The following is a 14,386-nucleotide window of genomic DNA, read 5'->3' as shown; positions in this document are numbered from 1 at the left end:
ACTGCTGCTCCAGAGAAGCCAAATGTAGGGTAGAAATTCATCTGTCTGTCTTGTTTAATAGCTGCTGTCACGTCTCAAGGGAAATCTGGAAGAAGAGAATCATCATCTTCTAAGTCAAATTCAGATGCTGAACCAGCAGAATCAGATGTTACTGGAGCAGAACATGGAGAACAAGGATCAGTATCATGAAGAACAGAAACAGTACATGTAAGGAAATGAGTTTTGAATTGTGAACCCTGAAAAAGGTTTTAGACAGTTGTAGAATACTAATCCTCTATTAGAAGAAGGGACAGCAGAAGGTTGACTGATCTACTTGATACCTACCTAGAAAAGGAAATATTCAGAAGATTTTCCATAATGGGAATATGCTACAGAATTTCTTTGTATTGCCTTACACAAAAGTACAGATACCTCTTTTCAAATAATACAAATGAATCCATATAGAGAACTGTAGCTGTAAAAGCTGGAATGCTAAGCCAAACTTCTCAAAGAAAGCTGAAGAACCTGGGAAAGAGCTGAGTTGCAGCAAGTGTCTAGTCTTACTAATTCTGTGTTTCAGTTTCCTAAGTAAGGCTGTGTCTGTAAATGATTTGTCAGTGGACTGTGAATAAGATTGAACAATCAGCAAATAAATTTAAAAAAAAAAATTATTCCTAACAACCGCTGGCCAAAAAAAGCTACATTAGTTATTACTGAGTACTAACTTAAATCTACTGTTGTACTTTCACCTTCTGTGCTTATTGCTCAAAAGTCACTCTCTTACTGGCAAGTTAAACAGACTATTGTACCTTTCTATGTAGTGAATGAGCTCAGTAGCATTCTGAAGCTTATGTGACAGGAGGACATTTCATTCTCTTTGCTCTCTTTGGCCTTTTGTGTTTGATTTTGTACAGATAATTCAGAATATGCTTTTTCCTATTGCAGTGATAAACTAAATGCCTTAAAGAGACACAAGGAGAAACTTGAAGAGAAAATAATGGATCAGTACAAGTTTTATGATCCTACTCCAAAAAAGTAAGTCCTGTTTGGATTCAGTTTTGCTATTGATGTACAGATTTGTGAGGATGAGAAAGGCCTCTCTGTAAGGGGAGATAATTGGAATTTCATCTGAATTGAGGACAAAATATCATTTCCATTTCTCTCTTTAAGTTCACTCTGCAAACCATTCCCAAAAGCTGTGATCTAGCTTGTGTTAATGAGAGTTCAGTGCCTCACGTGGGGTTCTGTCTCTTAGTACTGGAATCTGAAACAGTACTAACTATAGAAGAGGCACTTTGCCCTGCTGAATTTCACGGCCTTGAGAAGTGCACACTCATCATTCACCTTTGAGAAGATAAAATTTCTTCTGGGATTGTTTTGTTTTAAATCTGCATGGCAGCACAGTAGTTAAATTAAGGAGGTCCAAAGTTCTGTGATGACTTATGCCCATAACTAAAAGCAGCAAAAGTATATCGGAAGGTACAAGTTCCTCTGCCCTTAATTCAGAAAACGATTCCAACAGAAATATGCATGCATTTTTCCAAGAACTGTGGTGGATAAAACTTAAGTGAAATACTGTACACAGATGTACAGAAGATATCCTCTATGTGGTTTTGTAGAAGGGAAGAAAGGCCTACAGGAGAGACTAAGAAGCTTCAATATTAATAGATCATTTAGTGCTAGTGATAAAAACAGTGCTGAGCTGGTGGTCAGGTTCTTCCTTTAGCCTCAAAATATGTAAGTTGCTGCTCTGAATTGATGGAGGATATGAGATCCTGATGAATAATGATTGGTGATGTATATTATAGCTCCTGCTGGGGTACAATTTTACACAAAACAGTCTCTTGGCTTTGTTTTGAAACTGCTTCATGACCAGCACTGGATTTGTGTCCTAGACAAGTGCAGGGATTCTGTATACTCAACAAAGCAGCAGCAGCAGAAGTTTCAAGAGCTTCTGTTTCGCAGGATATAAGCAGTCCATCAGTGAGAAAAGGCTTGCTTAATAACAAAAAAGAGACAAGCTAATTCCACTGTATGTGGATCGAACTGATACTGGGAAAAAATTATCCTTAGAACAGTTTTCATTTCTTCAGTTTTTGGTCTTTTACTGTAGTAGAGCTTTTCTCACAGTTGAAATGACTTATGTAGGTCCATGTGTGTAATTTAGATTTCTAGCAGAGGAAACATTTGTTTTTCTCATGTCTCTCATACTGAAGAAATATTTCTGTAAAATAATTTAGACTTTAGGAGAGAATCCTAAAAATCCATGCTCCATCTTTCCAACAGTTCATGACAACAAAAAAATAAGAATGTAGCTTGGTGGCTTTAGCACAGCTGTAAACTTCTTCACGTAGTGTTTTTTAAATCCTGTTCTCTAAACCTCCTTTATCAGGAAAAACCACTGGATTGGAGCCAGAGCCTTAGTCAAACTAATCAAGCCAAAGAAGGAGTCTACAAGGGAGCGGTTAAAGCCAGCAACAGAGAGTCCTCTATGGCATTCTGAATCCCCAGAGACAGTAAACTCTCCATCTGCCTCACAAAAACTGAAACATCAACAAGAATCTCAGGATAATACTTCTCAAGGGTCAAACTCTGTGGAAGAAAGAGAGAACCCTGGAGGTTCTGCAACTAAAGGTATGCAATGCTCAGCCCAAATTTATGAGCCAAGCAGATTTTTGGTGCTTTTTTAAAATTTTTTTTTCTTAAGATACATTGATACTGCATCACATTATTTTAAATCTTTTTTTTTTAGTAAACCAGTGTTAGATTTGTTTCTTTTATCCACTTCTTTCCCTTCAGCTTTTGTACAGTCTCACAGTTGATCTAAGTATGTTGTGTATTACTGAGTAAGTTGATGAAAAGTTTTCACAGGGACTTTGCAACAGATCAGTTTAAAGCTGATCCATGTAATTTTATGGTCGTGTTTACTAACATCTGTTCTTCAGGTAGATAAGGCTGGTCCTACAGCCACTGCCAGGAGATGGCGCACATGCAAAAGAAATCATGTAGAAAACGCTTTTTTGTGGTAATCTTATTATTTTAGAGGATGATGCAATGAGTTGACTTGGGATCAAATTAATTTCTTAATGTAAAAAGATGAAATAATTTTTGATACATTAAAAAGAATAAGAAAGACAGAATGATCTCTCTGGCAGAGTTACTTTGTGCATTCCTAGTGACAGGGAATTTAGAAGACAGCTCCTCAAAATAAATACACTGTAGTCTTTATTGAAGAAAATACAGAAACAAGTTTTACTTAGTCTATTGAGATCACTTTTTTCCGGTTCTGTATATAGTTTTTTGTCCTCCTAGAAGCAGTTTTGAACTTAATTTTTATGTAGTATTTCCTGCATCACTGCTGGGAAGTGGAGGAGACAGAAGGGGGTGAGCCAAGGAGTATAGTTGCTGTTACAGACTACTACAAGTATCTGTTTGTTAGTTTTTGTTTTGATTGGTTTTGTTTCCTCCTCTCCTTTCTTGGAGTCCTTTGATTAGTTTAAAATAGTGCACATTCCAAATCATCCACGTGGTTCTGGGAAATGCTAGAAGTATGTAGTATGCATCTGAAGTTCAGCCTGGAAATTTGGGCTTGGATTTCTAATAAAAAGTCCTTCACCAAGTGCTGAAGATAAAATCAAGAATGAAGCCCCAGAGGCTTTAAGTGAAATGTGCTCATGTTGAGATGATGAGCACCAGTACTAAAGCCTAGAAAACATCTAAAACATCTAGGAGATCTGAGTATATAATCACCAAGGAGCCTGCAAACCTGTCTGATTTTTTTGTCTTTTAATTAAAACATTGTGGGGGTTCTAACAGTTATTTCTCAATGAAGTTGTTTATGTTTTATGTATATTTCTTAATCTGTGCATTAAGATGAGTCAGATTAACTGTAGTTAATTATGCATTAACCTGAGTCCTCTAAATAGATGTGTTAGTCTTTGTTTATCCTTTGTCATTTCTTACTGGTTGTGCAGTGTTTAATCTGTTTTAAGACACTTAAGCTTTTTATGTACATGGGCTTTTTTCACTTTTTTTTTTCTTCTTCTTTTTGGGATACCTGGGTGATAACAATTTAGCTGTGCAGCGCAGAAAGATTGCCTTTTTGAGAAGCAAAAGCAAGGATAAAGAAAAGTCTCCTAAGTCTCCATCGAATCACCAGTCTCTCTCTAATCGGCTCCGGTTCTGGTCTTCTTCCAACATCCCGCCCTCTCCTAATGAGCCTTTTTCTTTCTCGGAATTGGGAGATATCTAACACCTTTTCTTTAGTATTTATCTTCATTTACTTCTGACAAACATTTTAAACCCACGTGCCTTAAAAGAACACACACCTTGATAGAAATACTCAGCATGCCTTTACAGTACTCTAGAAACAAGCACAGATTAGTGAACATGGACTTAAGTTTTCCTGTAGAAGATGAATCACTATTGCACAATGGATCATTTCTTCAATGCAGCACAATTTTAGGGGACCTCATGGCATACAGTTTGCGTATGTATATTGGCTGTGGTGCATGTTAAAGTAAGTGAAGTTGCTGTGCGCTTGGATATTTCCTTGCAGTCACGTACTTGCATCGTGTCCCGTTGAAGTGTTGAACTGATTTGCTGCTGCTTTGCTTTCTGCAACGTTACAGACCAACTAAAATGCAAATATAGTATGTAACCAGTTTCGAAACTTTGACAGTTTCCAATACTTTGCACAACTAATTGCTAATAATGGCATTTTTTTAACATCATTGTCTTCTTATAAGTAGCCTAACTTTGAATATAGCGTGGAAGCTACTGAGAGAATTCTTCCCACAAAGTGTCTTGATGTTTGCATCCTAACTTGCTATTTAAGGAGTTCATAGAGCTATGAAATTAATCTTGAATTGAGCAGAAAGTTTAAATCTTTGCTGTTTCTGTCTTGAGAGATTTTTTGGAAAAGTAGATTTGTTCTCTTAATGTTGGAGATAACCTTCATCATGGATTTGTTGCCTAGAATTCTCACTGCCTGGTAGTCATTAGCTGGTAGCTTCTGAAATGAACCTGTGGCTTCCATCCCTGCTCTGTGTTAAGAGAGGGAGGTGTGTGTGCAGCACAAGCAATGTGCTGTGATACATGAGGAGCTCAGCAGAAACCCAAAGGATCTGCGTCATCTCCTTTGTCACTCCTAGAAGTGATACAACTAAGGGCACTGAAGCTTCTTGCTGCCCAGTTAGGAATTTTACAGTGTCTTTGTCAAGGGCAATTAATAATTCTGGCATCTGTGAAAGATGTTAAGTGCATTTTCAAAGTCAGTTAGAAATGTGGTTTTGCATGCCGTACTTTAGCCAGTAGTTGCCCCAGTAAGAGTGCCATCAACTTCAATTCTAAGAGAAAGTGCAGACCCTGTGCTATGGAGCCCACACAGACTGTGGGATGAAACTTTTTTTCCTGAAGTAAGCTTCCAGGAGTCATCTGATATGACAGTAACTTGGTCTGCTTTCTGTAATACTGCTTTGCTGCTACTCTGTGCTTTGAACTATTTCTTGTCTGCGAGTTTATTTTGACCGCTGCAGTCTGCTATGTTTTCAGCTTTTTGTTACAATCAGTTAAGCACATATTCCTTAAAAATGTGTGAGAACCTCAAACTTTGCATCTCATTAAAGCTGTTTCCTTTAGTTAATGCCCTAAATTTTGTTCTGTTTTGTGGGTGCCTTAAAGTGTTACAAGAAATGAAGTGACCTACCTCATTACTAGGAAAGATGTCACCAGCTTTCTGAATTTAAGTAATATTCTAGCAGGTAGTTTTTGTGTTTTCATGCTAAGATCCCGTGAATTCCACCTAAAAGGCACTGCAGCAGAGCATTGCAAGAGCAGCAGTTTTAACCTTGAAGAGACCGTGCTGTTACTACAGTCAAGATCTAAACCTGAAAGCAGTTAGCTTAGTGTGCAAATCACAATAGTTAATTTCCAAATCAATATATTTTCCTTTTGAACAAGTCACTCCATCCTTATTCTCTTTTGTTACTGAAGTGCTTATAAAATGTACCTGTAAGGATTAATGTTACGGGAATTTCACACCTCAGTTATTTTTTCTGCATTCATCTCTTTGATCCTTTTCTTCCTCATTTCACAGTAACTTCTGCATGTATAATACCAACCCTCCCACTGGCACTAAACAGCCCTTGTCACTCCCACACTTTACAGAGAGCACACATGATTGAAAAACTGGTGGCAGAAATTTGCTGTTCAATACAAAACTGGTTATGGGAAAGCTTGCAAACGTCGCTCCTCTGTTGTGCAGTTTCTTTGTGCCTGCTTGTCTTGTTTGTATGAGAAGATAAATATGCATCTTCTAATACTACTTTTCAATGACTCGTTTTATTTCTCTTTCTCCCCCCTCAGTGCTGACAGATCTGAAGCAGAAGAGGAGTTCCCATCATGGGAGCGGCAGTGATAGTGTTGAAATCTCAGCAGACTCTGTGACCAAACCCTCTTGTGTGGAGCTGGGTCCCAGGACTTGCTCAACCTCAGCTATTCACCCGCACACTTCTACCCCCATCTCCAGGGTCTTGAGCAGACCAAAAGGTGTGCACTGCATTTGATCTACCAGCTGTTTGTACAGCTCAGGGTACTTTTTTGTTCTTGAGTAAATCTTGGCTTCTGTTGACATTCATGTAAAAAACAGCACAAATCTTTTCACTCTGACTTTATCTGTTTAATTGATCAGATCCAGAATTTTCTTACTCTTTTAATGCCATCAACTCCACAGACCGCGTTTGGTTGTTAGTCAGTTGTACCATGGTTATCTGCCCAGTGACTCATAGCAGTGGTTAGAAATTGGCTGCTCTTCCAATATTGGCTCTAAAATCCACTTGATCATCTCAGCTTTTAACATTGCTAGAATCTGTTAAGAGACTGACCTAAAGGATTGATCTTCTTGTGTTTAATGCTGCCTTTCAACTTCTATGTTCTGACTAATTTGTGTTCTTTTTAGGCTATAATTCAGAAGATAATCTATGTGAACAGTCCCCTGAGGTAGACTTTGCAAGCACCAGACAGCGTGGTAAGCTTGTAGCATACACAAGTGCTCTAAAACCTTGACATTAAGACTTCTTTTATTTAAACCAATGTGAACTATCCTCAAACATTTTGTTAAATATTGTAGGATCAATGCAGTAATGCAAAACTTTTGGGGATTTTGGATCCAAGCATTTTTTTTCTCTTGAGAAGCTTTTAGTGGATGTTTTCCTAAAATTAATTTTCAGAAATAATGCTGACATTGAAACAAAATTGCTTTGCCTCAACAGCAGACTCTTTAATGTATGCTGTACGTATTTGTTGCTGATCTTTCTGAACAATGTTGTAAGGAAGTAGATCAAAAAATGAATTTTTATATATATATATATATATATATATATATATATATATAATGAGAGGGAGAATGCAGGTGGAAATGGTCTAACAGTAGCCTGCTCAAAGATTTGTAGAACACTTAATTTGCAAGCTGATTACCAGCTTCCTCCAAAGAAATGAACTGAGAGCTTACAATATGAACTTATTCAATATTAGTGTTAATTTGTTTATAGTTGTTGTAAAAGTGTATTTTTTGGTACAAAAAATAAAAGTGAGAAAAATGAAGTCATCCTGAGCAACTTGACTTGAAAAATGGGAATGATTTCTACTATGTCTAGACTTTGTTCATCTTTATAAATCATGTTGATAATGTTTTCAGAGTGACTCGGTTGTACAGGTCCTATTTTCAGAAGGCAGACTGCAGCCAGCTATTGTAGAAAAGCAAAAGAACTTCAGACCTGTTTGTTAAAGGCTTGTTTCTTGTTTTTCAGTGTCCAGACCAAGCAGTCTAGAGAGCAGTAGAAATGCATCCAGCAGTAGTTCACCGCTCAATTTGAAAGGTAAAGCTTTTACAGCTGGGTTCTAACAAACAGGAAGTGAAATTACATGAAATTGTGTGCAAAGTGCTGTTTTCCTTCCAATTAAACTTGAAGACTGTTTTGAAATTGTAATGATTACACAATCTGGACATGGCTGTCTTGGGAATCAAAACACTACTGGCAAGAAGTATTTTTCTAAGACTGATTCTGGCAAGTGGTGGCTTTTAAGGCAAGCAGTCTAGGTTTGCCTCAGTCTGACTGGCATCATATTGTGGGAAGTAACAGGCTACTCTTCACATTCTTTTTACAGCAACAAATCTCTGCTCTTCTTCCTGTACACAGCTTGTATAAGTAATCAGTGCACTCAGACTTGCTAAAATTCTGAGTCTTTGAAGGGTAAATGAGATCAAGTATTGTGGAAAATTCCACTTTTAGCTTTCCCACTGCCAGATTTTGGCTCTCAGATCACATAGTCATGACTGAGATATCAAGTGGCGCAGAGGTGGTAAAGAGGCCTCCCGGATTAACTGTATTATTCCTGTTCTTTGGGCAAGTAGCTGTGCTTGGTTAGTATAGGGGCTAAAAGAAAATAAGATGTTCACTAATCCTGATTTTTTGTGAGTTCTGTGGGAAGAGAAAATAATGACAGAAATGCCACCTAGTCTATGTGGAAATAGCCCTATGTTACAACATTCCTACCTCAGTAGATCTGTTGAACAAAGGGAAAAACGATGATATTCATGATTTTTTTGCAGGTTCCTTAGATCATATTCATGGTAGAACTGAGAGCCTCAGCAGTGAAGATATGGTGCCAAGCAGAGAGGTGCCAGCCTTGCTTCGAGACCGTTATCCTTTTCACTCTGCTTCTGCCATCATAGACACTAGCAGCAGATATGAGTCCTCCTTCCACAGGGATGGTTCGATCTCTTATGATATACCTCAGAAGGCTCCATCTCAGTCTTACACAGGCAGGCAGCGCTCTGCCTCACCTGGCAGTGAGATGGTAACCTTGGAAGAGTTTCTGGAAGAGAGCAACAGGCTGTCTCCACCGAGTGTAAGTACTTCTTGTGCCACTAACCTGCTCAAAGCTTATTGAAGGGCGTAGGAAAACCAGGAAACAGAAGATCCTTGTACATGTACAGGCTTCCAGAGAACTATGAATTTTGCACATTGAAACTTGAAAGTTAACTAGTTAATAACAATTAAGATTAATTTTACGCAGCGCTTGTTCATTTATTCTGCTGCATTGGCTGTGGCAAGTAATACAGATAACTCACTGCAAGTATTATGTATTGAAGTGGGGCTTTTTAAAAGCAAATACTTTTTGAGTTTTTGTATTGTATCATCAATTTTGAATTCCAGCTATTCTTCCCTGTGAATGGATACATTTTCTGTGATTTTCAGCTGTTAAATGTAATTGGAAATGAGATCTAACAGTAGTTTTCAATAGAGTATGCAGTTATGAAATCGTCTCCTGATCTGAAAAGGCCATCATGGCATTTGATAATATTTTTCTTGCTAAAAGAAATTTCCTTTGCCTTCACCGTGCTGGCACTGTTCTGTTGATTCAGACACTGCAAGAATATGCTACACTCCAACATGCTTGGCCAGAGAAAGGAAGTTTTTTTTATGGCATTTGTTTACTGCTCAGATACACTGTAGAGTAGCAAAGTGGTGCAGTGTTAAGCATATTAATATCTTAAGAACAATTCCCTGGAAATGTAAGTGAACGGGTGTTTCTGTTTAATGAATGCCTTGGTAACAGTATTGAAATCAGCAGAGCTGTACTGTTCTGTGACATCAGTAAATTCTTGTCCTTGAAGTTTCAGAGCAGTACTTAAATATGCCTCCTATTCTTTAATTATAATAAATTTCATAGCTTTTAGACATGTTTAAAATTTGATTTTTATTGTCTATAACTACCTGACCACATCTCCGTTTTCACCCTGTCATCCTTGTTCCTTTTCAGCATCGACGCAGTTTAGATGAGAGTGAAATGATTTCATTGCACCAATTTCTGTTAGAAGCTGATGCACTGTATCCCTCTTGCTACACCCTATGTCCTTCCCTCCGTCAGGAACCTTCGCAGTCGCTCGAATCACTCCTCATTCATTCATGTCCTGACTGCATGAGAGACAGAACAGACAGGGGAAATAGGAGATCCACTTCACTGTATATCCCCAGGGTATCCATTGTTCTTGCTATGAAGGCAGCAGCTTCCAACTTACCACAGCTTTTGCTAGCATATTAATACCTATAAAGGCATATTGTAACTCTCAGCTGTTACTTAAAGACTAAGGCTGCCAGATTACTTGCATTACTTGCTCATAAAGTATTTCCACTGCTTGTTCATAAACACATGTTTTTGGAGAATGAGTAATTCTGTAATGTTAATGTGCATAACAGCAGTTCAAAGTGAAGTAAAAATGACCTTAACACTGTAACATTTAGTTGAGCATAGAAATCTTCCAGCTGCATTTCAACTGCTATTACTGTTGAAAGCGTTCACTTGCAGCAGATGAGTTTTGTGACTGGAAGAAACGGTTGGAACTTCAATTAAATGAATAGATTAAGCTTTAACATGCTCCCCAGAGAAGACTGAAGAAATATGTATCATGAGCATGTTTCAGTGCATTTTTCATGAAGACAGCATGTGCTTGAAATATTATGAGTATGCCTCATACTAACCGTCCATTGACAGCTGATCAAACGTGACCATTTTTTATTTGCATGGACCAGCCCCATGAAATATGCAATACTCATTTTCTTTTACTGCCAGGTTAATTGTCTGACTTGAAATGTGCAAGTTAGGTAAGGACAAGCAATCATTTTTCTGTTTTGTAATGCACGTTTCATTACGTAGTACATGCACCTTTTAACATACGTAGCATATTGACTGGGAAAGGTGAGGAAATTCAACACAAAAGCGATGAAGTTTTCTTATGTTGCTAGCAAGGTTTTTTTTTCTTTTTGTGTCTGTGATATTACAGTAGAGTATTACCCAGAAGAACTGTATTCTGGAAAGTGACAGAACATCATGGCTATTTGCTGAAACCAGTGGATGATTTCATTCTTATCAACAGTAATGTTACAGTGATAGTGGCTGATGTGATAGAAAGCAAAAAAGCTGCTGCCCGGTTTGCTAGTGAGGTGAAAATTCTTCAGATTTATGACAATTAGCCTGGCAAGTTAGGCTGTCACAGTTACTTACGATGAGCATGTTACCCCTTTATTTGAATTTATATCCATTGTAAGCATTTGTATCTTCTATTCCATGCTTAAATATAAAATCTGTGGTTTTGAGTCTCTTGAAATAAGTGAGAAGGAAGATTGAATGAAAAGCTTTTCTTGTTTCTTTGCACAGAAGGTGTTGTCATTAATGTAACACGTGCTTATTTTTTCACAGGACACTTCCAGTAACAGAGAGGATTTGCTGAGTGATTATTTTAAGAAAACAAATGAGCCTTCGGCTACTGGAAACTCACTGGTTCAGCCATCAAGAAAGGAGGCTGCCAAGATGATGCCCCCTGGTCACGTTGCTCCAGCTGTAAAGATGGCCGTCACTGGCGAAGAAGGAAGAACAGCTAAGCCTGGAAATTACATGAAGCCGAACCTCAGACAAGTCGAAGCTGAGCCTCTGGCAAATCCCCAGGGCCCCCTGAAGCCTCCTCATATGCCACAGCAGCAATCCACCAGTGGTGCACGGCAGACAGCACAGCCACAGCAGCCTGGGTCGGTCGGCAGGAGGAGTACGTCACTGAGCAGGGCGTTCAGCTTAGCGTCTGCAGATCTCCTCAGAGCCACTGGCCCAGAGGCATATAGGCAGGAGAGCCCTCAGAAGTCAGTAGGAGACTTGCGTGGGGGCAAGGATACTGTCTGTCAGTCTTCAAGAGCTTCTGTACCATCAAGCTCTCAGGCAACCTTAAGAGAGAGGCCCCAGTCAGCAAAGATGGTGGGTTCCTTGCAAGGTGTTGATTCTCGTTGTCGGCAGCTTGATGCAAGGCGCCTTTCCCTGGCCCCACCAAAAGATGAGAGGCCGCTCTCCTTCCACCAATTTTCTGCCTCACCTACTGCATCCACCAGCAATCTGAATGTGCAGCAACAGGAGCGAGTGAACCCTGGGCAACACTACTCACCCACACCACACACTCCCTCTAAAACTAAGCCTAAGCCAGCCCCTCGAACTGGGGAGGTGGCCACAGTGGGCTCTGCCAGAGCTGTTTCCACCAGCACCGAGGGAAATACTTCCCTAGGGCAAAGCCAGGGTGATGTCCTGCTTACCAAGTGCCAGGGCAAGCTGCCAGATGGCAGCTGTGGGGCTTTGGAGGAGCCTGTGAGAGGAAGCAGCTCCAGCAGCACTCCTGGATCTTCAGACCCCCAGGGGGATCAGCAGACAGTTTGGTATGAGTATGGCTGTGTGTAACCTGTGGGTGTAGCTTGTAGTATATGTGTTGGCACTGGTGATGTTGGGTAATCCTTGTCTAGACACTGTGCCAGGTCTTAAAAGACATCACCTGCATGCTGATCTGAATGTTCTCCGGGTACTGTTTTCTTGTTGGACAAAGTATGATTAAGAAAAATAAGGAGCAAACTCCCATCTTTTGACACTGTTGTGCCTGAAATGAAATGCTTGACCCAATCCCACAGCAAACTTGGGACCTGATTCTCACAAATGCTGAGCATTTCCATCTGCAGAAAAAGCTTAGCAGGGTCTTCTATCATTGCTGCACTGTGCATCCCTCCTACCTGCATTAAAGAGTTTCACAGGTAATACCTATGTGCTGAAACCAGCTCCGCCATTGATAAATAACTTAAACCATACTGAAAAGGTCATAGAAAAGCCAAACTTCTTCCCAGAAGACATAACCAGACACTTGGCTTAAGTAGCTTGAAGAGAAAGCTGAAGAGCGAAAGTGTGTGGCTTTAACCATGAACTTGTTAAAATCAGTTCTCTTTGCCACAGCCACATTTTATAGAGGTAACACATAGAATTCAAGGATCGTATCCTAACCTTTCCCACTGGGGTTGTATTAACAGAGAAGGGCTAGTGTTACCAACCCACTGCCTTCCCTATACAGCTGCAGCTCAGCGGATCCTTGCCTCTGAAAGCCAAGTGGTGCTGCTTTTTGAAATTTTTATGCAAACACTGGAACTAATGCAGCCTTTTCAGGGGAGATGTCGTTTGAATTGTGAGAGTGACATCTCATGTACAAAAGTGACTTGTAAGTATGTATATAAGGAGCTCAAGTATTGTATAGGAATGCTGTGTAAATTGTATTATTACATCTGTGTGCGTGGCACCCCACATCCTAAATGGAATGTGGGATTCCATCTTAGAAATCTCTTTGTCTCCAAGAACTTTGCTCAAAATAGAAAGCAAAATAATTTTATATACACATGAAAGAAATATACTTTTAAATCTATTTATGCCCAGGAAAGTTTCTTGTACGTTTCTGTCCAGAGTGTCATCAGTTGCTTATGTATATATGATGAAATACATATCTTTAATTCTGTTTCATGTTTGTAAAGCTGTTTTTCTTGAAATAGACTAAATCCTCCCCTTCCCTCCAGTAATATTTGTTTTTCTGGCTCTGATTTAATCTAGTAAAAACTAAAATCAATTCAGTTAGGGATGTTTTTGTTATCTGGTTTGTAGTAATCCCATTCTGGAAACTACAAAATTGTTTATAATAAAGATTAAAATAATACAGATTGATGTTGTACTGTTTTTATTCTTGGAAAATATACCAGGATCACAATGTTGGATGGAGCTCTGTTTGCAGTGTTTTGTGTAAGCTTTAGCACTGATTCATGTCTCTGAGCAGCAGAGTTGCATTTGTTTTTAAGATGTTGCCAAAGAAGGCATATCAGAAATCTTAGTTTAATTGTAGTCTTGTTGCTGAAGACTTCAGGACGATTAATGATGCAAATTAAGTGTCTTCTAGCTAGACAGAATCAGACCATCAGACTTCTAAACTTCCCTGATGGTTTCAGACCATCAGGTTTCAGCAACAAGCATGCTTCCATTTTGACCAAGTGTGCATTTGTGCAGTGCTTCATGCTTAGCTAATCTCAGGATGCCTTACAAAAGTGAGAAATTACTCATCTTTGAATGTGAAGACAATAGCAAAAGGAACTTCCTGCCTTCTCTGCTTTTTTAATTGCAAACTGAAGTTTAGTTACAGTGTTAAAATGATGTGTTATACAGCAATCTATTTTTAACGTAGAGTGTTCTTGGTAATCCAAAATCTTCAGAAGTTCTCTGTTAAATTCAATTCTCAGACTGATCACTGATGATGAAAGACAGGTGTTTCTCTGGCTTCAGCTCCTTGTTAGAGATGTGCACCTGGTTGCCAGCAGGCTGGAACAGATCTGTTATTGCAGATGCAATTTGCTGTAAATACCTGCCTGTTCACTTAAACCTTAATTGTCACTTTCAGAATCATTGTCAATTATTTACTTCCTCAGTCCTAGAGAGTTTGAATAAAAACAATACTTATGTAGTACTTTTCAAGTGTGAGGTGGTGTTAAACATGGACTTCATAACTCAG

The 14,386-nt window shown here is 39.0% G+C and overlaps 1 protein-coding gene across 2 annotated transcripts in view; it reads left to right on the top strand.

Annotated features, from left to right (window-relative positions):
• Nucleotides 1–13,547, top strand: part of CCDC88C (coiled-coil and HOOK domain protein 88C) — an 86,632-nt gene extending 73,085 nt beyond the window's left edge. Inside the window, exons 23-31 of one of the 2 annotated variants that reach the window (XM_031593091.2) lie at nucleotides 62–207; nucleotides 925–1,014; nucleotides 2,372–2,613; nucleotides 6,346–6,528; nucleotides 6,938–7,006; nucleotides 7,788–7,856; nucleotides 8,591–8,889; nucleotides 9,805–10,020; nucleotides 11,242–13,547. In XM_031593091.2, coding sequence (XP_031448951.2) covers nucleotides 62–207; nucleotides 925–1,014; nucleotides 2,372–2,613; nucleotides 6,346–6,528; nucleotides 6,938–7,006; nucleotides 7,788–7,856; nucleotides 8,591–8,889; nucleotides 9,805–10,020; nucleotides 11,242–12,258 — 2,331 coding nt within the window. In that variant the 3' untranslated portion in view covers nucleotides 12,259–13,547. The remainder of the gene's footprint in view (nucleotides 1–61; nucleotides 208–924; nucleotides 1,015–2,371; nucleotides 2,614–6,345; nucleotides 6,529–6,937; nucleotides 7,007–7,787; nucleotides 7,857–8,590; nucleotides 8,890–9,804; nucleotides 10,021–11,241) is intronic. The other variant, XM_031593092.2, reaches the window with a different exon arrangement.
• The last annotated feature ends 839 nt before the right edge of the window (nucleotides 13,548–14,386 follow it).

The sequence above is a fragment of the Phasianus colchicus genome, chromosome 5, assembly GCF_987193195.1.
Source record: "Phasianus colchicus chromosome 5, bPhaCol1.hap1.1, whole genome shotgun sequence".
NCBI lineage: Eukaryota > Metazoa > Chordata > Aves > Galliformes > Phasianidae > Phasianus > Phasianus colchicus.
Note: the sequence above shows the minus strand (reverse complement) of the source record. Positions and strands in the feature narration are given on the sequence as shown.